At 35.1% G+C, this 26,097-nt stretch overlaps 1 protein-coding gene and 1 pseudogene across 6 annotated transcripts in view; one reads left to right on the top strand and one right to left on the bottom strand.

The window, feature by feature from the left end:
- AGO3 (argonaute RISC catalytic component 3) overlaps positions 1–26,097 on the top strand; it is a 132,508-nt gene that overhangs the window by 42,852 nt on the left and 63,559 nt on the right. For 5 of the 6 annotated variants that reach the window (XM_061412524.1, XM_061412523.1, XM_061412525.1 and 2 more), the window contains exons 3-5: positions 2,632–2,752; positions 7,529–7,737; positions 8,679–8,815. In XM_061412524.1, coding sequence (XP_061268508.1) covers positions 2,632–2,752; positions 7,529–7,737; positions 8,679–8,815 — 467 coding nt within the window. The remainder of the gene's footprint in view (positions 1–2,631; positions 2,753–7,528; positions 7,738–8,678; positions 8,816–26,097) is intronic. The other variant, XM_061412529.1, reaches the window with a different exon arrangement.
- On the bottom strand, positions 24,990–25,087 carry LOC133245427 (U6 spliceosomal RNA; annotated as a pseudogene).

Genomic DNA, 26,097 nt, shown 5'->3' with positions numbered 1-26,097 from the left:
TGTGGGGGAGAACGTTACAGATTTATTTTGATAAATGTTTCCATGAATATCCAAGTTAACTTAGAGAAAGAAAAGGAACTTGCCCTGCCCCACATTATAATTTAATAAAACACCCCAGTAATCATGGAATCGTAGGATACTGGTCCAGGAACATCCAAGTAGACCACTGGGACAACATAGAAAACTCAGTTCAGAACTTAAGATAAACTGTTCTTATAAATTGATCAGTTAAGTATAGACTGTTTTAGTAGACAGTGTGGGAAAATTGATTCACTGTATGGAGAAAAGTAAAATTGAGTTCTTACATAATACTATTTATAAAGAAGAACCTAAGATGGATTAGTGACCAACATAAGATAAATAAAATTAATAAAGCATAATGCATCTTTGTGACTTAATATTAGCAAAGTATTTCTTAAAACCTTAAAAAATGAAACCATGATTCATTTGATGATACAGCATTAACGTTTTCAGTTCAGTAAATATATGGACATTGTTAACAGGCAGATAACATTTGGGGGAAGATATTTGCAACAACTAAACCTGTTAATGAAATAATGTTAGAATAACAAAGAAACTCCTTTGGTTCAATGAGAAGACTGGCACCCCAATAGAAAATGAGCAGAGGAAATAAACAGGGAGTTCACAGAAGTAGGGAAATAGGACCCTCCAGAGGGATGGTTTAGTGCAGGCATTCTGAAGAGCAGTTTGGCAGTTCTTTATCATTTAGTTGATAAAATTCACTTGGACCTACCAGTTCTCAGTATATATAGCCAGAGATTATTCTCACAAGTTCATAAAGGGACATAGAAGGAGACAATGCCTTGCAGCATTGTCTTGGTGGCTGACTGTTAGATACTGAGTCTGTATTGCTGGGAGACCAGATAGACAACATGTAGAGTTCAGTTCAGTCGCTCAGTCGTGTCCGACTTTGTGACCCCCTTGGACTGCAGCATGCCAGGCTTCCCTGTCCATCACCAACTCTCGGAGCTTACTCAAGCTCATGTCCATCGAGTCGGTGATGCCATCCAACCATCTCATCCTCTCTTGTCCCCTTCTCTGCCTGCCTTCAATCTTTCCCAGCATCAGGGTCTTTTCAAATGAGTCAGTTTTTTGCATCAGGTGGCCAAAGTATTGGAGTTTCAGCTTCAGCATCAGTCCTTCTAATGAATATTCAGGACTGATTTCCTTTAGGATGGACTGGTTAGATCTCCTTGCAGTCCAAGGAACCCTCAAGAGCATCAATCAGAAACAATGAACTAAGTGTCCCACAGCAATTTAAATAAATTTTAAAAACCTTAGGCAGAGGGTAACGTTGGAATGTATACAAACAGAAGGATGTTCATCAAACATATTAGAGAAAATAATTTATTGAGAAGAACGGGAATAGGGAAGTGGATATGGAAGGACAAGTCAGGAGTCTTAACGGATGAATGATGATAATGTAGCAATGAACCGAGGAGCATGATTAACCTAACCTTTTGTATCTGGAGAGTAAAAGTGAGGTTTGGAGACTCATGTGGCAGTGGTATAAAAGTTGGGCTGGAGAAGAAAAAATTAGAGGCCTAAAAGTTAAAATAATCCAGGTAGTAGGACATGAGGTTTTAGGTTGGCGGTAATTGGAATAGAAAGTAAAAGAGTGGTGCAAGAAATACTTGCAAAATAAAATTGAAAGTTGAGGGAAATAGAAACTGAGCATTTGGAAAGTTTCTCTGGGTATCAAATCAACGTAGTTTTGTTCCAGAAAATGCTTCTTTCTCCTTTCTCTTCTACTTGACTGGGCTAGAATTGAAATTTTTTTCTCATTCTTTTAAATGTACTATAAATTATATTTAGTACTATGTGAGTATACTGTCATTGTAATATATTTAGATTATATAAACAAAATAAAAAATCATTCTTCACTTCTTTCTCCAGAGGTAACTAACCATTGTATCTGTGTGGTACATACCCTTCTAGATATTTTTCTGCTGCTTTTACAAATTAGGTGTGTGTAAAAATAAATATTGATTTGTGGATATTTGGTGTTATTCTCTCTATAATCTGCAATTTTTTTAAATGTCTAAAAAAGAAACTTTTAAAATATCTTTCCATGTAAGTATATAGGATAAAAATATTTGCTGGGTAAAAAATAGAGGTTTCAAAACATTTTTATTGGCCAGATACCATTGGAATGGGATGGAGGCGTACAGAGTACGGGTGTGTTTCTTGCTCTTAAAATCTCACAGTCTAGTAGAAGTGAAGTCTATGATACTACTACTACAGTGAAGTAAGTGTTCTAAGAGAGACATGCACTAGGTGCTATTTGAGCGCAAAGGAAAGAGCACCATATTCTTTGATAAATGTGTCAGTTAGTGCTTAGATGGTGAAAGGGATTTTAGATCATCTATAAGGATAATATTTTGCAGGTCAACTGTGTCCCAGAATAATTAAGTGATTCACTGGAATCATTCCCAGGAATCAGTCTTCCTGGTATCCTAAACTATAATCCAGAAGGGAAAATCTTTGTCATGTATAATGATCTTTTAGAATTTTGTGGCAGCTTTAAATAGTGTAAGAAACTACTTTAGTTAAGATTTTTGTATTTCATCATGCAGAGGATTATATGAATGCATTTTTTCCCTTTTTTAGGGAGGTGGTTGACTCAATGGTTCAGCATTTTAAAGTGACTATATTTGGGGACCGTAGACCAGTTTATGATGGAAAAAGAAGCCTTTACACAGCCAATCCACTTCCTGTGGCAACTACAGGGGTAAGATGCTAAGATACATTCCTTTATCAGAAAACTATACATTTGCAGTGTCTTTTAAATGCTTTTATGACCATTTTATTATGGTCTATATGTATCATTTATCAGTTTTAACATGTTATTTTTAAATAATTTCAAACTTAAACTTGTAAGATTCATGCAGAGAACTCATGTATACCCAGATTCATTAGCATTCTTAAAGTTTGCCATTTGTTTTATCGTTCTCTTTTTTCTTTTGCTCTCTTTGTGTCTATAGAGACAGCTATATATAAAGATACATATACATACTTATTTCTTCTTGAACCATTCAGGGGTAGGTTTCATACATTACACCCTGTAGTGTGTTTTTCCTAAGAACAAGGATAAAAACCACAGTCCAGTCACCAACTTGCCTAAATTTTATGTTGGTAATTTTTGTCTGCTCTGCCCTTAGTCCAGTTTTGCCATTGTCCCAGTGATGTCCTGTAGCATTTTTTTCCCTTTAGTACAGAATCCAATCCAAGTTCCTGAATGTATTTATTTTTTTCTTAATTTATTTATTTTTAATTGAAGGATAATTACAATGTTGTGTTGGTTTCTGCCATACCTGAATGTATTTAGATGTCATGTCTTCTTTGTCCTGGAAAATTTCCCAGACTTCTTTTGTTTCTTTTATGACATTAGCATGGTTGAAGATTACAGCCAAGTTATTTTGTAGGATGTCCCTCTGTGTTTTTCTGGAGCTTCTTCTTGATTAGATTCTGATTGGGGTTTTTGGGCAGGAAAATTGCATACATGTTCTTTCCTTATAGTGTATCATATCAGAAGGCACATAATACGTACTTGTTTCACTAATGGTGAGGTTAACTTTGATCACTTGGTAAAGATGGTATCTGCCAGGTTTCTCCTTTCAAGTTATTCTTCTTTCTTATGTGGGGAATAGAGTTTTGTTTTGTTTTTTTAATTATAATTGTGGTAAAGTATATGTTCAAGCTGGTTTTAGAAAAGGCAAAGGAACCAGAGATCAAATTGCCAGCATCCGCTGGATCATTGAAAAAGCAAGAGTTCCAGAAAAACATCTATTTCTGCTTTATTGACTATGCCAAAGCCTTTGACTGTGTGGATCACAATAAACTGTGGAAAATTTTTCAAGAGAGGGGAAAGAAATGGCAACCACCTGACCTGCCTCTTGAGAAACCTACATGCAGGTCAGGAAGCAACAGTTAGAACTGGACATAGAACAACAGACTGGTTCCAAATAGGAAAAGGAGTATGTCAAGGCTGTATATTGTCACCCTGCTTACTTAACTTATATGCAGAGGACATCATGAAAAACACTGAGCTGGAAGAAGCACAAGCTGGAATCAAGATGGCCAGGAGAAATATCAATAACCTCAGATATGCAGATGACACCACTCTTAAGGCAGAAAGTGAAGAGGAACTAAAAAGCCTCTTGATGAAAGTGAAAGAGGAGAGTGAAAAAGTTGGCTTAAAGCTCAACATTCAGAAAACGAAGATCATGGCATCTGGTCCCATCACTTCATGGGAAATAGATGGGGAAACAGTGGAAACAGTGTCAGACTTTATTTTTCTGGGCTCCCAAATCACTGCAGATGGTGATTGCAGCCATGAAATTAAAAGACGCTTACTCCTTGGAAGGAAAGTTATGACCAACCTAGATAGCATATTGAAAAGCAGAGGCATTACTTTGCCAACAGAGCTATGGTTTAGTCAAGGCTTTGGTTTTTCCAGTGGTCATGTATGGATGTGAGAGTTGGACTGTGAAGCAAGCTGAGTGCCGAAGAATTGATGCTTTTGAACTGTGGTGTTGGAGAAGAGTCTTGCGAGTCCCTTGGACTGCAAGGAGATCCAACCAGTCCATCCTAAAGGAGATCAGTCCTAGGTGTTCATTGGAAGGACTGATGCTGAAGCTGAAACTCCATTACTTTGGCCACCTGATGTGAAGAGTTGACTCATTGGAAAAGACCCTGATGCTGGGAGGGATTGGGGGCAGGAGGAGAAGGGGACGACAGAGGATGAGATGGCTGGATGACATCACTGACTCGATGCACATGAGTTTGGGTAAGCTCCGGGAGTCAGCAGTGGACAAGGAGGCCTGGCATGCTCCGATCCACGGGGTCACAAAGAGTCGGACATGACTGAGCGACTGAACATTGAACATATATAACATTGGGCTTCCCTCATGGCTCAGTGGTAAAGAATCTACCCGCAATGCAGGAGCTGCAGGAGATGTGGATTTGATCCCTGGGTCGGAAGATCCCCTGGAGGAGGGCATGGCAACCCACTCCAATATTCTTGCCTGGAGAATCCCATGGAGAGAGGAATCTGGTGGGCAACAGTCCAAGGGATCGCAGAGTTGGACACAACTGAAGCAACTTAGCACACATGCACACACACATAACATTATCATCTGAGCTATTTTTAAGATATGGTTCAATGGCAAAGTACATTCACAACCATTGCCACCGTAAATCTCCATCTTATAAAACTGAAACTCTGTACCCATGAAACCCTTAACTATCCATTTTTCCTCCCTCAGTCCCTGGCAACCATCATTCTACTTACTGGCTTTATAAATTTGACCTCTCTCAGTACCTCATTTAAGTGGATTCATACAGTATTTTGTGTTTTGTGATTGGTTTATTTCACTTAGCGTAATATTCTCACGGTTCATCCATGTTGTCATGTGTCAGAATTTCCTCCTTTTTAAGGCTGAATAGTATTCCATTGTATGTATATACCACATTTTACTTATCCATTCATCTGTTGATGGACATTTGGTTTGCTTCCCCATTTGAATGTGAGTTTACTCTAGGGACCTCATATAAGTGGAGCCATACAGTATTTATCCTTTGTCTCTGGCTTTTTTTACTTAGCGTAATGTCTTAGAAACTATACCATTTTACGTTTCCATCAACAGTGTACAAGGGTTCCAAATACTTCACACCTTTGCCAACATTTGTGGGTTTATCAGTTTTTGATAGTTGTCATTGTAATGGGTGTGAGGTAATATCTCATTATGGTTTTGATTTGAATTTACCTAATGACTAATGAAGAATACCTTTTCCTATGCTTATGGGCCTTTTCTATATCTTCTTTGGAGAAATGTGTATTCAACTCCTTTGCCCATTTTTTAATTTTATTTGGTTTTGTCGTTGTTGAGTCTTAGGAATTCTTTATGTATTCCTATGGGATATATGTTTTAAAATATTTTCTCATATTCCATAAGTTGTTTTTTCACTGTTGATTTTATTCTTTGCACCAAAGTTTTAAGAAAGGGAGATACTTTTAAGCACGTATAGAAAGTGCTTAAAGTGCTCAAAGCTTGTTTCTTTTAATTATCTTTAAACTTACAAAGATACTTAATAAGGGAGATACTTTTAAGAATCCTGATTCTCATTAGACTTTTATTAACTGACGATTCTTGCTTGGAAGGATTGTTATTATATAACAATGGTTATTTTTGTAATTCTGTCATTCCTTCTACATTAATAATTGGTATTCTACTGTAAAGGAGCACATTTTCTTCTCTTCTATTTATTTATCCTTATTTATTTGCCCAAATTGTCCCAGATTTGGCCTGCAGGAGCCCCTTTAAATTTGTGTGCTTTTGTCATGATACATCTTTTTTTTCTTGAGTACTTCCTTACTTTTGGACCCAAGATATTCCAGGTTCATCTAATGTTTTCCCTCTGATAGTCCTGCAACTAGCCATATCTCAGAGGTACACTGGTTTCTTTTAGTTGAGGAATACAATTTAGAAACCAAAATCTGATTATTGGATGTGCTCATTGCTGAGTTCAAACTGATTCTACTAGTTCTAGTCTATCCCCACTGGATTCTTCCTTCACTCCCTATGTAGCATATTTATAACTTGCTTTTCCTTTAAACCCCTGACTCCACAAAATATCACCACTTTTATGTGTTTATTCAGTCATACAGTACATATAAAATAGTTTCTGAATTACTACCTGATGTCACTATAGAAAACAAATCTGATAGTAGGAATTTAAGGTTTTATTTTGTATGCAGTTCTTTCCCACTCACCCCTCTCCCACACCTCTAACTGAAAATGTAGTCAGCATATGTTATTATGTTCAGAAGTTTTGCATTAGTGCTTTTTTTTTTAATATTCTTTCAATCTGGCTGTTATTTGTTTGAATTGCATTTGGTTTCATTTGATTTTGTATCTATTCAATTTTAGCTTTTCCCCTCCATCCTTATTTGTTTTTTTGTTGTTGTTGTAGAACTTAATTTAACATGCTTACAAAAATCAAAACTACACTGAAAAATATGCTCAGAATTGTTAATCCCTCACTTATTTCTTCCAATCTTTTCCTTCCTATCCTTTGAAAGTTAGCTGCTTTTTCTTATTTCTGATTCATGCTTGCTGTTTCTTTTTACAAAAATAAGCAGATACATGAATGTTTTTCTATTTACCCCTTTCTCATGCAAAAGATGGCATACTATTTATAATCTTCTGTACTTGCTTTTTTAACAGTATTGCTTAGAAATTATTCCATAGGAGTTCCAACAGGTCTTCCTCATCCTTTTTTTATAGTGCCTAAATGGGCATGTAAGTCATTTCCATGTTTTTCAGTGACAAAGAGTGCTAGCATAAATGACTTACTGACATTTTAGTCTATTGATTTGACATTGAGATTGGTAATTTTTTTGTATTTGCCTTCTCTTCTCTTAAATATTTTTATACATTAAGCTTAAAAATAATTATATTTATCTTTTTAAACTTTTACCAGTTGACTCTTTTCCCATCAACAGGTGGATTTAGATGTTACTTTACCTGGAGAAGGTGGAAAAGATCGACCTTTCAAAGTGTCAATCAAATTTGTCTCTCGGGTGAGTTGGCACCTACTCCATGAAGTACTGACAGGACGGACCTTGCCCGAACCACTGGAATTAGACAAGCCAATCAGCACTAACCCTGTCCATGCCGTTGACGTGGTGCTACGACATCTGCCCTCCATGAAGTGGGTCTTCTGGCTTTTTTTTTTCCTCTTTAGATTTTAAGTAGGAAAGACCTTCCCAAGAATAGGTCTTGCAGTCTTTCCTTGGCTAACCTTCAGATGTTGTATATTTTGATTATCTCAGTTGAGGAATAGCATCCATACCAATTCAATGACAGAAGTAAGTTACATAAACTTTTCTGACTTATGAAAGTAAGTGTACATCATTAGCTTAGCTATTCTGTTGGATATTTTTCAGAAAAAAATGTCTAACCCTTTTTCTTAGGAGCTATCCATCTTGAGTAACTGATACATTTTCAGTTTTAGTATTTTAGTTAAATCACCTTGTCTTAAAGGTGATTTCATTATTTTTATAACAGTATCAAATTATGTTGAAATTATTACTGTTTTAATGGTATTAGCATCTCACACATGTATATGTGTATCTATGTGTATAGGTAAAGGATCAGTGTGTCTTTTTAAAGAAAAATATTTTCTTGAGACTTCCTGGCAGTCCAGTCAGTGGTTAAGACTCTGCGCTTTCAATTCAGGGGACGTGGGTTCAGTCCCTGGTCAGGGAAATAAGATCCCACATGCTGCACAGTGCAGCCAAAGAAGAAAAATACTCTTTTACAAACACATTTATCGAAGTGGCTTTTTGGTCAGTGATTGTTTATTCTGTAGCATTTTTTAAGGTTCAAACTATTTTTTAAAACTTTTTAAATAAAATTAAGCCTTGCTCAAACTAATGTTAGTTTTAAGTATAGAGAATTTCAGTGAGAGATTTTTTTCATTTTGAATAGCTGCTTTTTGCTTTCACAAATTTGGAGAATGTTTAGTTTCATATATTCATAATGATTGGCATTTTACTATGATAAGATTATGTACTCTAGACTCACCTGTTCTTCAGATTTAAATATTAAATAGGAAGGAAAATATTAAATATACCATTTTAATTCTTGTAGATATACACCTGTGGGGCGTTCCTTTTTCTCAGCTCCAGAAGGATACGACCACCCTCTGGGAGGGGGCAGGGAAGTTTGGTTTGGATTTCATCAGTCTGTTCGGCCTGCCATGTGGAAAATGATGCTTAATATTGATGGTAAGGGAATTTAAACCATATTCTGTGTTGGGTAGTTGATTTCCGTATGGCCTCTGTGTATGTGTGTGTGTGTGTGTGTGTGTGTGTGTGTATACATTTTATATATAATTATATGTACTGGTGTCTTGAATTAATATTTGGACATGTATTAAGACAAACATATATTAAGAAAAACCTTTATTTCTTATTACATTTCATTTAGAAAACATTTATACAGAATTTCTCCTGGAATGCTGTTAAACTTGAAGTAAACAAATATAAAAGCCATGACATGATCACCTGAGCTATTTATTATAACTCATTTTTGTCCTTAACTAGATAAGCCAGTATTTCATTGTGAAATACATATTTTAAAGGAAGAGAAGAAGACTGCTGGTCTTGGTGACCTGTAGGTTATGCCTGCCACTGATGTTTAATGTTGTACTAGTTGCATTCTCATTTTTAGGTTTGGTTTTTTTTTTTTAAGAATATTTTTAAGCGCATATAAGTAGAGAGAATAGTATGATAAACTGCTATCTGTGTATCCATTATTCACATTGCCCAGATTTTTCTACCTTTGCTTAAACTATATACATTTCTTCCTCTACTGTAGTAATTTTAAATCAAATCCCAAACAGCATGTTATTTTGTCCCTACTACAGTATGCACCTCTGAAAATATGGGTGTTTTCCTACACAGTCACAGTGCCACCATCGTATCTAAGAAAATTTGATCATTTTTTGGTAGCTTCTAATTCCCTGTCCATAATCAGATTTCCCTGATAGTCTCAAAGGTATCTTTCTGTAGTTAGTTGGTTCAAATCAGGATTCAAGCAAAATGCACGCATCACATTTGGCTACTTTGCCTTTTAAAAATGTAGTAGTCCCATTTCCTTTCCTTTTGTTTTGTTTTTTCCTATTTTATGTCATTGACTTGTTGCAGAAACTTTCACTTTTCCTCTAGAATATCCAAAAATCTGGATTTATCTTTTGTTTTCTTGTAGTGTCATTCCCTTGTTCCTTTATCTCCTACATTCCCTGGAAATGGAAGTTGGTCCTGGAAGCTTGATTCACTTCTGATTCATAAGTGCTCCATCATGTATTGTGTTAGGAGGCACCCAGTATTTAGTAGACCCAACTTCAGTGGTAACTAACATTGATCAGTATGTTCAGAGATCAGTATGCCAGAGCTCTCCATTGTATATTTCCCAATCAATCTTTCAGTTACTGATATTCCATTCATTGACCATTGTCACCTGAATCATTTATTTCAGTGCAGATTACCAGTTAGAATTTTTTCTTATTCTGATATTCCTTTTGCATTAGATGGAATTCCTGTATGGAAAAGTGCATTGTCTTGTGGGTAATTCATTGTCTTTGATAGCTTTCTTGCTTTTTGGCACAGCAGAATGTTCCAGATTCACCCTGTATTTCTTCCTCTGTACCTGGCATCAGCTATTCCTTCAAGGATCCCTGGATCTTTCCAGATCAGTGCATAGTCTCATCATCATTTTCAGCTGCATCTACCATTGTAAAGATGTATTGAGAAGATATTTTTTTAAAGTCATCTTTAGGTGTATACTGACTGCTTCCCTGGTGACTCAGATGGTAAAGAATTTGCCTGCAATGCAGGAGATCAGAATTCGATCCCTGGATCAAGAAGATCCCCTGGAGAAGGGCATGGGAACCCACTCCAATATTCTTACCTGGAAAATCCCATGGACAGAGGAACCTGGAGGTCTACATTCCATGGGATTGCAGAGTCAGACACAACTGAGCAACCAGCATTTCATTTTCATTTAGGTGTATACTAGGGATGTTTTATTTTTTTTCCATTTCAGAACATCATTCGTATATTTGTATTTCTAAGATAGATTCCAAGAGATGAGATTGATGGGTCGAAGGCAGATATGTTTTTAATTTTGATTGTTATTGCTAGATTGCCCTCCAATGAGATCGTAAACATTTTGCATCAGTAAATGAGGCTACCTGTTTCCCTGTACCTTTGCCACTAGATGTGTCAAACTCTAGATTCTTGTCAATCAAATTTGGAAGAAATAGTTTCCTTATGTACCATTTTGCATTTGGCCATCCTTTCTCATGTGTATGGGTCACCTTATTTCTTTTTTAAAAAATTAATTCTTTATGTCCTTTGCTCCTTTTCTTCTGTTGGATTATTGGTCTTATTTACTGAGAGAGCTTTCTAAATCAGGAAATTAGCCCTCTGTGGTATGAATTGCAGATGTTATCCCTGGGTTGTTATTTGTCTTTTGATCTTTGATATTATTTTTGGTTTTTATCCTGTAGAAATTTTTCTTTTGGTGACAGGTGTGTGTCTCAGTTGATCCTTTCTTTTGTAACTTTTAATATCAACTAGGGCTTATGTCATTTTTCTCTTCCAAGATTTCTAGGCTGTTCTTTTGTATATCATTGTATAAGCTTTAGAAACACCTTGTCAGATCTAGTGGGTGTGGGAGGATGAGCTATTACTTTTACTGTGACTCCATTATATTTTTAAATTAAGTTACTGAGTCTTAAACACTGAATCTTTCTGTCCAAGAAACTGCTATGCCTTTCCATTTGTTCAGGATTACTTTTTTTTCCTTCTGGAGTGTTTTAAAGTTTTCCTTCCCTAGTGGCTCAGACAGAAAAGAGCCTGCCTGCAATACAGGAGACCTGGGTTCAATCCGTAGGTTGGCAAGATTCCCTGAAGAATGGAATGGTGACCCACTCCAGTATTCTTGCCTGGAGAATTCTGTAGACAGAGGAGCCTGGCGGGCTATAGTCCATAGGGTCGCAAAGAGTTGGACACGACTGAGTGACTACCACTTTCACATAAAATTTGCTGTTTCGTATTATCATTCCTGGATATTTTCTTTTTCTCTTTTTTTCTTATTAAATGAACTTATATTCCAACTAGTTATTGTTTATATACATGAAGTCTTTTAATTTCTGTATAGTAACTTTTTTCTCTCTGCCTTATTGAATTCCATTAACTTTTCAAGTTATTTCTTAGCAGTTTCTAGATTATAATCATTTTATCTGCAATAGTGATAGTTTTACCTCTTTAGATTTTTACACCTCTAATATTTTTTATCAGGTTATATTGACTAATTAGAACAGTTAACTGTTAGAGAATAGTGGGCATCCCCTTTGTATTCCTTACTTTAGAAGGAATGCTTCAGTGTTTCTGCATTAAGTCTGATGCGTGCATGTATGTATGTATATGCTTAGAAGCCTCTGTTGGTTTCTATTTTATTGAGTACTTTCAATCAATAATGTATGTTTTTTGTCAGATGTCTTTTTAGTATCTGAGGAATTATTTATATGCTGTTTTCTCCTCTTTTTAAAAAACACTGAACTAAATTTGTGTTTCTAGATTCTTTTAATGTGGTGCTGAATTCTGTTTTTTAGCGCTTTACCTTTTTAATCAAGTTGCAAAAAAAAAGCAAGATTGATCTGATCTGCAATCTTCTCTTTTTTTATGCAGTCTTTTTCAAGTTTTGGTATTAATGTTTAGTTTCACAAAAAATTTGCAAGTTGCCTGTGCTCTAAAATGTACAACAGTTTTTAAATAGTGTTAAAATTATCAGCTCTTTTAAGATTTCATGAAATTCCCATGTAAAATTTTGTAGCCTGGTTTGTTTCATTTTGTTCAGAGAATAGTTCTTTTAAAGCTTTCATTTATTTTGTGAAAATCAGTCTGTTTAGGTTCTCTGTATTCAGTTTTGCTTTGTTATATCTTATTAGAAAATTATATATTTTATCTATATCTTTACTAAGTAGTCTTTCTTTTTTTTAATTTTATCTATTTCTATGGTCTATCCCCATTGATTCTTTTTAATCTTTGTGCTTTGTCCTTTTTACTCTTAATTAGGAGAGGTAGTACTTTAATCAGCCTGTTTTCTGCTCCTCACTCTGCTACCTGCCTCCACCAAAGAGGTTTTGAAATTTTTTCTTAGCTCTCTGGCTTTGTCTTCTGACTCCTTAATTTCTTTTTTAGCTTAATAAATTTTTTCCTCTACTTTTCTTCAGTTAATTTAGTTGTTTTTCCTTTTTTTTCTCTCCTACACTAGGTCTTCTTGTGGCCCGCCAGCTTTCTCTGGTTGTGGCATGTGGGCTCTAGAGGGCACTGGCTCAGTCGTCGTCTCAGCGGGCCTCTCTGGTTGCCATGTGTGGGCTTATTTGCCTCTTGGCCTGTGGGATCTTAGTTCTCAGACCAGGGATCAAACTAGCATCCCCTGCATTGGAAGGCGGATTCTTTACCACCGGACTGCCAGGGAAGTCCCTTTCCTAACTTTTTGAACTATAGTCGTAACTCAGTTAATTTCATTTTTCTCATTAAAAAGAGGATTTAAAATGATTATTTTGGAAATTCCCTAGCAGTTCAGTGGTTAAAACTCCATGCTTTCATGCTGAGGGTCTGGGTTTTGTCCTGTCCCTGATCAAGGAACTAGCATCCCACAGGATTATATTATTTTCTCAAAACACCACAGATTTCATTTGTATTTCCCCTATTAAACCCAGTGTTGTTTGAGAGACTTTTTAAATTTTCAGATTGAAGATCTTTTTATTTTCAGATTGTGTTGTAAATTTCTAGTTTCATTGTATTGTTTATCAGAGAATGTGGTTTGTATTTCTGTTTTTAGAATTTATTGAGTTTTTTTTTTTTTTTTTAGTAACCTAACATACTCAGAATTTATGAAATGAAAGTTCAGTAGCTCTTTGAGAATAAGATAGAATCATTTTTTAGGATAGAGTTAAATGAATATCCTTTAGCTCTTCAGTTTTGATTATGTTGTTTACATCATCTATTTCCTTGTTTATTTCTGTTTACTTGTCTCAGAATGGGAGAAATAAATTTAAACTTCCTGTTGTGTTTGATGGAACAACAGACTGGTTCCACATAGGAAAAGGAGTACGTCAAGGCTGTATATTGCTTATTTAACTTATATGCAGAGTACATCATGAGAAACCCTGGGCTGGAAGAAGCACAAGCTGTAATCAAGATTGCCGGGAGAAATATCAATCACCTCAGATATGCAGATGACACCACCCTTATGGCAGAAAGTGAAGAGGAACTCAAAAGCCTCTTGATGAAAGTGAAAGAGGAGAGTGAAAAAGTTGGCTTAAAGCTCAACATTCAGAAAACAAAGATCATGGCATCTGGTCCCATCACTTCATGGGAAATAGACGGGGAAACAGTGGAAACAGTGTCAGACTTTATTTTTGGGGGCTCCCAAATCACTGCAGATGGTGACTGCAGCCATGAAATTAAAAGATGCTTACTCCTTGGAAGGAAAGTTATGACCAACCTAGATAGCATATTGAAAAGCAGAGACATTACTTTGCCAACAGAGCTATGGTTTAGTCAAGGCTATGGTTTTTCCAGTGGTCATGTATGGATGTGAGAGTTGGACTGGGAAGAAAGCTGAGCGGCAAAGAATTGATGCTTTTGAACTGTGGTGTTGGAGAAGAGTCTTGCGAGTCCCTTGGACTGCAAGGAGATCCAACCAGTCCATTCTGAAGGAGATCAGCCCTGGGATTTCTTTGGAAGGAATGATGCTAAAGCTGAAACTCCAGTACTTTGGCCAGCTCATGGGAAGAGTTGACTCATTGGAAAAGACCCTGATGCTGGGAGGGATTGGGGGCAGGAGGAGAAGGGGACGACAGAGGATGAGATGGCTGGATAGCATCACCGACTCCATGGACATGAGTTTGGGTGAACTCCGGGAGATGGTGATGGACAGGGATGCCTGGCGTGCTGCGATTCATGGGGTCGCAAAGAGTCAGACACAACTGAGCAACTGAACTGAACTGAACTGAATTGTGTTTCTATTTCTTTTTATACTTCCACTTTCTTAATGTCGCTACCATAGTATTAGGAGCGTATGTATACCTATCTTTATTCTTTGTTGTAATTTATACCTTTACAATGATAAAGTGACTTTTTTTTGTACTTTTTGGCAAAAAGTCTACATTATCTAACAGAAGGATTACAATCCATGTGGTCTGTTTTCTGTGCTTTTTAAATGCTAATTCTGTTATTAGGAACCCCATCAGTGGTTACCTTCATACTTTCATTTAATACTCATCTTTCTCCCTCTTTAAAGCAGTATCTTTTGCTTTCCTTAATAAGTAACTTTTATATTAACTTTATTCTCTTCCTTCCCCTCCTCTGCTTTATTAACTAGTTTTAGCCAATATAGCATTATTTTATTGTTCGTTATGATTTTACTTAAATTTTTACTACTTGACTCTCATCTTTGACTCTGTTGCTGTAAAGTGTGCCATCAGTAAGTTTATTCTACTTTTTATGATTGTTCTGTTTTTCATGTGTTTGTAGATACTGTTATTCCCATGGGTTTTGAGCATGTAACAGTTACACTCCATTCTGTCACCTGTATGTCCATTTGTTTTCATCTTAAATCTACAGTTATATGTATTGGTGCTAATTGCAAGTCCTTTTGCTGAAATTTTTCCTGTCATCTCTTGGTAGCAGTTTGTCCTCGAGTTACTTCAGAAAGGGCTCATATGAGTAAGAACTGAGTTTTTTGCATATTGAAAACCATTTGTCTATAGCCTTATTCCTAAAGGGGACTGCTTGGTTAGACATAAAATAATTGAATCACACTTTTTTTTTTAATTCTATTTTTTTATTGCAGTATAGTTGATAAATTGTGCCAGTCTCTACTGCACAGCATAATTACTCAGCTATAGACGTATATACATTCTTTTTTTTTAATATTCTTTTCCATTATGGCTTATCTGAATCATACTTAGTTGAGTTTCTTATACATACTTTCCCACTGTCTTCTGACATTGAATTTTCAATAGAGAATTAGGTTGTCATCTGGTTTTCTTATCCCTCATAAGTACCTTCTTTTTTTGTCTGGTTGCTGAAAATATTTTTTACAATTATTTTGCTAGATTTTTTCCCTCAATGTTGACTATTTAGAGTCAGTTTTATTTAAAGCATGGGATCCCCTTTGAGGATGTAGGTTTAACTCTTTTATCTTTTTTTTTTTAATCTGTCATTTTATTTTCTTTTTAAAAAATTCTGTCCTGCTTGTTCTTTACTGTTTCTTTTATGGTATAATTTTTACCATTTGCTCATTGTAGTTTTGTCTTCATTTTTTTAATTTAAAAAGTGTTTTTCGTCCATTTCTTTCATGAGTTCTGCAGTGCTTATTTCATTTTCTCCTCTTAGCTGTTTGTCTTTCCCTGAGTTCTTAAATTTCTGCTCTGATATCTTTCTTCATAGCTGCATTAAGAAATTTTGGATTCATATTGAAAAGTAGTGTTATAGTTTTATCTGTTTTGCAGTGGTATATTCTGTTGAGTTTTCTTTGTCCAGGATGTTGTGCTGCTTTTTTACATTTTTTAAATGGTATTTTTGTATGGATACTTGCCACTTTTGTTACTCGTATTTGAATGAGATAAGTTTTCTCAAACCACCTGTTAGAAGAGACTGGAGTGGGAGAAGGAGGTGGGACAGGACATTAGGAGCAAGGCTGTTTTCCAGGTTTCTCTGCTCAAGACCTCTATTCTCTTCTGTTCTGATAGATTCTTTCTTCAGAATAAAGCCACATCTCCTTTGCCTCTCAGTAATATATGTTTAAGGACTTTCTGCTACCAAGGAATTCAGCTCTTGGCTTTTAAAGTACGTGCTCAAATGTTAACAGTTAGAGAATCTGTGAAGGGTATATGGTAGTTCATTGTACTATACATTTAATTTTTCTTCAAGTTTGAAATTACAGAGGGGACAATGCATGCCTTGGTTTTAAAAGGGAGTCCTATCTGAGACCTGTCACTTCTAGTTCACCCTCAGGTGACTGATGACACTTTCTACACTCCTTGCTCTGCTTCCTTCTGAGATTCCCCCATTCAGTTTCAGTACTAAACATTGCAGTTCCCATTTAGGAGAAGACCCTCTCTTTCTGGAGTAAAAATTTGCTGCTGTTGCCCCACTAGACTTTCTTTAATCTTTCATGACTTTCTCCTTTGCAGAGGTTCCCAAGTATTTTAGGCCGTATTTACTTACAATTTGGCACTTTCAGGTTTTAATTGTCTCCTAGGTTCATTGAAGATACAGGGTTTCTTCTCTTTTCTTTTCTCTCTCTTTTCAGATTATCTTTGTTGCTCTGTAATGAGTTCTAGGGGGAAAGTGGGAAATTTTGGAAATAAACTGCTGCTATTTTCCTATTGGAACTTACAAAGTTCTGCTTTGGATATTACAGAAATTTCTAAATAACTCATTGGTCAAAGAAAATTTTAAATATTTTAAACTAAAGGGTAATGAAAATAGTACATACCAGAATTGGTATGATTAGCTAAAGCAATTCTTAGAGAGAATTTAAAACCTTAAATGCCTATTAGAAAGGGAGAAAAGCAACAATGACCTATATATGCATCTTAATAAGTTAGAAAAGTAACATAATTAAATGCAAAGAAAAATAGAAGAAAATAAGAGTTTAAAAAAAAATAATGAAATAGAAAACAAATTTACTTCTATCCTATACGTAGGACGACTTCAAAAATTTTAAAGAAGGATAGTGACATGATCATATTTGTTTTCCAGAAAGAGACCTCTGGCAGCAGTGTGGAGAATAGATAGAGGAGAAAAAAACTAATCTGAGAAGCCAGTTAGGAGGCTTTTTCAATCACTAGTTCAGGTAAGAGATGGTGATGGTCTAATGTGGGATGGAGAGGAAGGAACATATTACAAGATTAAGTTGAAAAATAGGTTTAAAAACCATGTCCAGAAAAAAAGTTTGGGTGTAGTCACTGGTACATGGAACTGATTGGAAACGAATAGACCAGAAGGTTAACTAGGTTTTTGAAGGAATTGGTTTTTGGATATAAGAAAATATATATAGAGAGATTGGGTTTACACAGTTGTAGGGGCAACCTAGTCAAGTCTGAAGTCCTTAGGATAGGCTATCAGGAAGGGCAGGCTAGAATGAATGGGTGTGGGCTGAAGCTCTGTCCATAAACGGAATTTCTTTTCTCTCTTAGGGACACCTCAGCCCCATTTTTAAGGCCTTTCAACTAACTGAATGAGGTCCACCCACATTATCCAGAATAATCTCCTTTACTTAAAGTCAACTGATCATGGAATTTAATTATATCTGTAAAATACCTTCACCACAATATCTAGATTTGTGTTTGATTGAATGCAACTAGTAGCCTAGCAATATTTATATATTTAAAATTTTAAAAATAAACTCGTACCTGGCCTATAAAATTCTATGATTAAAAATATAATAATAATAAAAAAAAATTCTGTGATTATTCAGTCTTTGAAACAATCTTCATATTCCCAAACCTTTAGTAACTGCATTTATTTTATAAACTGTCTTTCAAGAAGAGCATACTCACCAACATACATTCAGAATAGTGACTCATTCATATCATTATGAATGATGATTCTAATATGGGAGGGAGATCTGCTTTCACTGGTTAGTTGGCAGTTTATACCATGTATAAAAAGATCAAATGTTAATATGTCTAACACTTGAGGATTCTGTGGAACATATAGAGAGTCATCTAGTATGTAGTTGGAAATGCAGATGTGAAAATCTGTAGTGGAGTGAGTAAAGGTAAAAGTTTTGGGAGTCCTTAGTACATAAATCCATATTTGAAACTCTGAAAATGGAAAATTTCCTTTAGAAATAATTATTTAGATTGGAAAAAGAAATGAAAAGGAGAGAGCCATGGAGAATACTAGCATTTAAGGAAGAAAGAAGAACCAGAGAGCAGTTAATGATTATTGTAGGCAGTATTAGAGCCAAGAAATTGTGTCAAGGGAGGAAACATATTCAGAGAATAGATGATTTCACAGTTAAGCAGTGGAGCTCTTCCAATAAAATCAACAGTAAGACAGGGATGTCAGTACTATGTTATTTAGTCACTATTGTGTTTGCTAACTTCTGTTCTTCTTACAGGTTTCAGTCTACATGTTACTTCCTTGAAAAGCAGTAACTGACACCTTCTCCCCCCCATCCAACCATCCCCCAAGAGTTACATATTTCTCTCAAGTATTCTTATAGCACAGTATACTTCCCTGGTAATACCATGTGTCACCTTGAATGTGTTTATTATTCTTTGTCTCCTGTTAGAATGAAAGCTCTGTGAAGCTAGGGACTGTAGGTATATATATAACCTCTGTGCCTGACACAACTCTTGGGCATACTAAGCCAAGAATGAATAAATAAAACTAAGAACATGGAGGAGGAGTGTCTAATTGAATCTGGAAAGTTAGGAAAATATTTGTAGGAGTAAATGATGTCTTAGCTAGGCTTTTGTCAATGTGATGACATCAGGAGTTTGGGTCAAAAAGAGGGTACACAGGAATGAAAAATTTCTGAGAGGTCTCTAAAGTAAAAAAAATTTATTGAAAGATATAAGCAAAAATCTGAATGAATGAAATGTTAAGCTTATTGAGAAGACTCTGTTTGATAAGGTGTCAGTTCTCCAAAAATTAATCTGTAAATGAATTTTAAGTAAAATCCCAATAGGGCATATAGTGAAACTTGAAAAGTCAGTATTAAGATTTATATGGAAAAATAAGTGACTGTGAAGAATCAGTGTAATTTAATATTAAGTTGGCATTTTGGATCACTGAGGAAAGAGTAAAATATTTAATAAATGGTATTTATATAGTTGTTAACTGTAAGAAAAAAAATAATTAAACCCATCTCATATCATATCCCAGATTTATTTCTAGGTAGATTATAATCTAAAATTTGAAAAGCAAAGCTTTAAAATTCTTTCAAGAAAATACTGATAAGCTTGGCTGCACAAAATTTAAAACTTATTTGTTACAGATGAATCATAAACAAAGTTAAAATGCTAAGACAGTATTTACAGCATATATAACCAAAAACTTTACAGGGAGATCAGTTAAAAAAAAAAAGCTAATTTACAAAAGAGGAAACACAAATGGTCAATAAACCCATGAAAATCAAATTCTCAAATTCATAATTAGTCAGGAAAATGCAAATGAGATCAGTACCATTTGACACCTATCAGGTTTATAAAATTTTAACAGATGTTGGTGAGGATAAAGTATAAGGGAATATCTTGTGCACTGTTTATAGGAGTATGATTTGATACAACAACTTTGGAGAGCAGTTTTCAATATCTAGAAAAGATGACATGAAAATGAAATTGAGCATATCTTAAAACCCTTAATATACCATAGAGGTGTCTTGCATACTGAGATATTTTTTGCTGTAGCAGAAAATTAGAAACATCCTGATTCCTGTGAATAATAGAAAAAGCAAATATTGGAATGAGTACGTGAATATTGTCATATTGTGGTATATACTATTATATGTAAGTTAAATGAATGAACCAAATATACATATATCAACATGGATTTTTCTTAAAGTTCTCTCTTATCTTAATGAAATGAAATAAAGCCTAAAATTTTAAATGGGTTTATTTTTAAACTGTCAATAATATGTACTGGTGCTGTGAAAAATAATGAGGGATCGTATTGCACTGACCACCTTACTTGCTTATATTTCCTTTCTCGTTTGTATGATTTTGCAACCTTTGCACTTGGTATATTTTACTGAACAAAATAGTCTTTATTGAACTTGAGATCAACTGGAGAAGATTATTTTATTGAGCAATATATGATGAGTATTATGGAGAAGTAATGAATACAGTGGGACTGTGCAACAAAGGAATCCATTCTAGTCTCAGTGTTGGAGGAACTTTTCTCTGAGGAAGTAACAGATGGGAGCTTAGGTAAAATTTGTGGTGATGATAAACATGGAAGAGTACTTTAAGAAAGCAAGCAATTTAATTCTAATTGTGTGACTTCATCTTATTTTCAGAATGATTGTTTTCATGGTATATAGTATCTTAACTCTCAACTATATGACTAAATTTAATGAATTTTACCAATCTATATGTACTGGTGCTTTTCACATTTCACATTTTCACTTTTTTCACATTTCATCATCTCTGAAATTGGGAGATGTCTTGCAGTGGATGGTTTGTCACAATTTAATTGGAAAATTTGGCAAATACAGTACTGATGTACCTTACCATAATTGGGCTTTTAGAGTCAGTGAAATACAGTATACTCTTTTATGTTAGGCCAGACTCAGTTGCAATTTGCATTTTGTTTTTCTAAGTATGCATTTTAAGAGTACCAGAGTAACTATAGGGAATTCCCTGGCAGTCCAGTGGTTAGGATTCCATGCTTTCACTGCCAAGGGCACAGTTTCAATCTCTGGTCAGGGAACTAAGAGCCTACAAGTCACAGTACAGCCAAAAGAAAAAAAAGAATCTGATAGTTACTAGTTGTATCTCCCCGAAGATACCTGTCACAGATAGAATGCTAAACATTTTACATTAATTACAGTCAGCCCTCGTTACCTGGGTACCATGGATTCTGAGAGCTGACTGTAATGCATCATTTTGTATAAGGGACTTGAACTTCCACCACTTTTTGATGTACAAAGGGAGTTCCAGAACCAATCTTCTGTAGGAACCAAGAGACAACTGTATCTCATCTGAACTTCATCACCGTTGTATGAGTTAGGTGATACACCCAACTGAAGTTTAGAAACACAGTCTCTAAATTTTCTCTCTCTAAAGTGACTTTCTCCCTCTAAAGATCACATAGTTTGTATTTTATATTTATATTACTTTATATGTAATGTAAACTATTAAGTGTAGAGGCACAGTCATTTATTTACATTTAAGTGATAGAGGTTAACTTTTCTGTTTCCAAAGCTTATGCTCTTAATATTCACAGCTTTTTCCTGTATCCTTTAAGAAGCAAGTTTCCTGACAGGACAAATCTCTGACCCAGGACATCTGAGTTGAGAAATGTTTTTTTATTTTTATATACTTTATTTGCTTCTTTGTGCTTTTCAGTAAAATGTAGCTTTCTAAGGAATATTCACTGTTTTGCTGCTAGAAGAAAATAGAATATATAAGCAGAATTTGATAATTATAATTTATTCTGCTTGAATCAGAAGTTCACACTGAATATGCTTTCTTGCAAGGAAAACAGATTTTCAATAAATAATTTATTAATCACAATATTAGTGTCACTTGCTTCATATGATTGCCTTAAGTTCAGGTATAAGATCCCTCAGTGAAAGTGAAAGTCAACAATTTGATTTTTATAGTATTCAAATTAGTCCTCAGAAGCAGAACAAAGCAGAACCTTTCTTTAGGGTGAAATAGGCAAGCAGCAGGTTTATCAACACTGATCAAACTCAGCCAAGTAAAGATACCTGTATCAGGCTTTATTTAGTCTAACCTCACATTAGAAAAAGAGTATTTTCCAGCAGGAATTTCAGTGACAGTTTCCAACAAATCTGTTTCTTGATTCACACTGCTTCAGGCTAATTGAGTATGTTCTTCATATTTGATGCACAGCTGTCGTCTTGGGATCAAACATCATTCTCTGTATCCATTTCTCTCCCTACCCCTCATTTTTTAATATTTAGAAGTTTCATGAGAAAAGGGTACACGAGAAGCAAAAATTTTTGATGCTTTACACATTGGAAAATGAATCAACAAACCTAAATGAAAGTTTAGTTGGGTTTCTATGTTGGAAATAATTTTTCCTTCATAAATTTAACAGTGATGTTCCAACTTTTTAAACAGCTTTGGTGAAGTTTTGTTTCCCTTATATTACTTTGCTTTCTCGAAAATTTACTTACCTTTATCCTCTAAACCTCTTCACTTTTTCATTTTTGCTATTATGCTTTTAATTTCTAATCATTCTTTTTTATTTCTTGAATGTTATTTTATAATAGCATACTATTCTTGTTTCACATATGGTAGTATCTTCTCTGTGCTCACTGAAGATAATTTATCTTAGAGTTTTCTTTTTCTTGCACATGCTTATGCTTCCTCCAAATTCTGTTTTGTTTGTTTGTTTGTTTTGATCACTGTCCTCCATTTCGGAAGCTTCCTTCAAGTATATGGTGTCCTTGATTATTTATTCATGATGCAGTGGGAATCTAAAACATTGACTCGATGCTTTGAATTCATTAGTGGGACTAGTTGACTTTGAGCTTTATCATAGAGTGGTTTAATTGGGCTGATCCTAGGGAACCTATAATGTTAGTGACCTTAGTTAGGTCTTTCTTCTTAGCTGGTCGATTACCCAGAGATGAGACTTCCAGACTCCTGCCTGAAGGGTAATAGTCTTGTTACCTGCATTCTGGAAGCCAAGTTGGGGATTTTGGCTTGGGGAGTGTCTGCATTCAGGAATTAATATTTATTGTCACTTAATTCTTTGTTTTGGGTACAGTCTTGTGCCCTCAGCTGTGCCTGACATCATCCCTCCAAAAAGTCTTTTACTTTTGCCAGAGAATATGCTTACAGATTATGCCAGGATAAAGATGAGGCAGTGGTTCCACAATGTGAATGGAGCTAGACAGGAATCTAGGACTCTACCTGCTTCTCAAACAGCTTTTGTCTTTATTTTTCTGCAACACCTTCATTCTTTTATCACCAGTTTCAGAGGTACCTGATACTGCCATTTCTCACACCTTTTGAGAATTCCATCTGCTCTGTCAGTTACAGCTTGGCTACTTGTTTTTCATCTTCTAAAATGGTACATTTTCTATTTCGATCCTCCCTTCCCTCTAGATTTATGCTTTCTTTTTTTTTTCTCCTTAATTCCTTACCAGAGTTTTAGTGGAGTTTGGGGAAGGAATGAACTGAGTTGCTTGACCAGAATCTAGTCTTAAAATGGAGAGGCTTTGTCTGGTTTATCTTTAAATTCCAACCCACAAAGGAGTCCCTGATGTAGTAGATACTTGAATGTTTAAATGGATGAGTAAGTCTTGTTTTATTATCTGTAAAACTCAATTGGTAAGTTTGTGCTAGAGACCTAGTTTCTTGCCACCTGGACCTCTCAACAGGCAGAGTTGGTTAAGTGTTCTCATGATGTTGTGGCTGGCTTCTTTGGAGCAAGCAATCCATGAGAGAGCAAGGCAGACGCTATAATGACATTAAGGCCTAGTATTGAAAGCTATATTCTGCCAGTTTTGTAATGTCTTATTAGTTACATAAACCAGTTATATTCAGTGTAGGAGAGACTTACACAAAGGTGCAGAGTCCCATGAGGCAAGACTTATTAGGGACCATGTTGGAGGCAGACCACCGTATGAAGTTTCTATCTTCAACTAGAAGAAAAAATTAAGCTCAAATAGAAAGTAAGAAATAAAACTCTGAGCAAAAGTTAATTAAATAGAAAACAGTATAGAAAATGAATGAAACCAAAAGTTGATTCTTTTAAAAAAGTTAATAAAAATTTTAAACTCCTAGGAAGGCTAATCAAAAAAAAGAAAAAACCAAACAGATTACTAGTGTCAAAAATTTAAGAAGGGTTTATCATTAAAGATCTTTCAAAACTGAGGTTGATAAGGGAATGTTGGGAACAGTTTTATACCAGTTAATTTGATAACTTAAACACAATGTTAAAAAGTTAGCTCAAAGAAAACTGGAATAGTCTGGTATCTGTTAAGGAAATTGAATTCATAATCCTTTCTAACAAAGAAAACTCCAGTGCCAGTTGATTTTGTTGCTAAAATTTATCTGACATTTAAGAAAAAATGATACCAATCTTACACAGATGCTTTCAGAAACAGAAGAAAAAAGGCGTTTCAACTCAATTTTATGAGGCTCGTATTCCTCTGAATCTGACACCTGACCAAAACAGTGTAATCTTCTCAACAGACAGAAGAATCATTCGACACATTTTAATGTTATCATGATGAAAATTTGTAACACACTAGCAGTAAAAGGAAACTTCTCCAACCCGTCAGAGAATCTAGAAAAGCAGGCAGGCATCATCATACTCAGTGTCAAAAAGAGTGAACGACTTTGCCCTAAGATTAAGAATAAGAGGAGGATGCTTACTCTCACTACTTCTATCCAGCAGTGTGCTGGTGGTCCAAGAAAAAGGAAAGTGTAATATTGTAAAGGAAGTAATACAACTGTCACTGTTTGCAAAAGACATAATTGTCTACATAAAAAAATCCTAAGAAATCTACTCCCCCCAAAAATCCTACTAGAATTAATAGATGCATTTAGCCAGATCACAAGACACTAGTTGCATAATAATACTAGCAGTATAATAAATAATACTGGCAATCAGCAGTTGGAAAAAATGAAAAACACATGTACCATTCATAATAATATTTTTGAAATATTTAGGAATAGATTTTTTTTTCATCTTTGCGCAGGGGATATGCTAATCTCTGTATCATTCCAGTTTTAGTACATGTATTACCAAAGTGAGCACTAGAAATAGATTTTAAAAGAGATGTGTACACAGATCCTATACACTGAAAGCCTATAAAACATTCCTGAGAAAAATAAGAAAGATAAATAGAGATACCATGTCCCTGGTGGCTCAAATGATAAAGAATCTGCCTACAGTGCAGGAGACTCAGGTTCGATCCCTGGGATAGGAAGATCCCCTGGAGAAGGGCATGGCAACCCACTCCAGTATTCTTGCCTGAAAAATCCCATGAACAGAGGAAACTGGCAGCTTGCAGTTCATGAGATCACAAAGAGTCGGACACGACTGAAGTGACTTAGCACGCACGCAGACCATGTTCTTGGCACAGAAGACTGAAATAGTTAGGATACTCATTATTGCCAAATTGATCTGTAGACTCAACACAATCCCAGAATCTCACCAAAAATCTCACTTAAAAAAAAATTGACAAGCTGATTTTAAGATTTATTTGAAAATGCAGAGAATCTTGAACAGTTAAAACCATTTTGAAGAACAGAGTTGGAGGATTTATAATCCCTGATTTCCAGACATGCTATAAAGCTACAGTAAGCAAAACTGTGATACTGAGGTTAAAGATGGACATATAAATCAAGTTATGAAATAGCTATAGATACTACACTTGATCTTAGCCAAAAAGCTAAAAAGTAATTAGAATAGCTATAAACACTTATGTGGTTGATTGATATTTGACAGAGGGGCCAAAATTCAATGGGGAAAGAATAGTCTTCTCAGTGATACTAGAACAGTTGGGTATTTGTACAACAAATAAACATTAAAACTGAGAAACTTCTAAGAAAAGAGGGAAAATATTCATGCCCTTGGAGTAAGCAAAGATTTCTTTGTATGTTGGAAACCTAATCTAAGTGAAACCATCTCTTAAGAACACTGTTAAGATGAAAAGGCAAGCTACTGAAATTTGAAAAAGTTTCAAATATTTGCATAATATATCCTGAACAAAGGGTTTGTGTCTAGAATTTATGAAAAACTTGCATAACTCAAACTATTTTTAA

This window comes from Bos javanicus, chromosome 3 (assembly GCF_032452875.1).
Source record: "Bos javanicus breed banteng chromosome 3, ARS-OSU_banteng_1.0, whole genome shotgun sequence".
Taxonomy (NCBI): Eukaryota; Metazoa; Chordata; class Mammalia; order Artiodactyla; family Bovidae; genus Bos; species Bos javanicus.
This window is presented reverse-complemented; position numbering and strand designations above follow the sequence as displayed.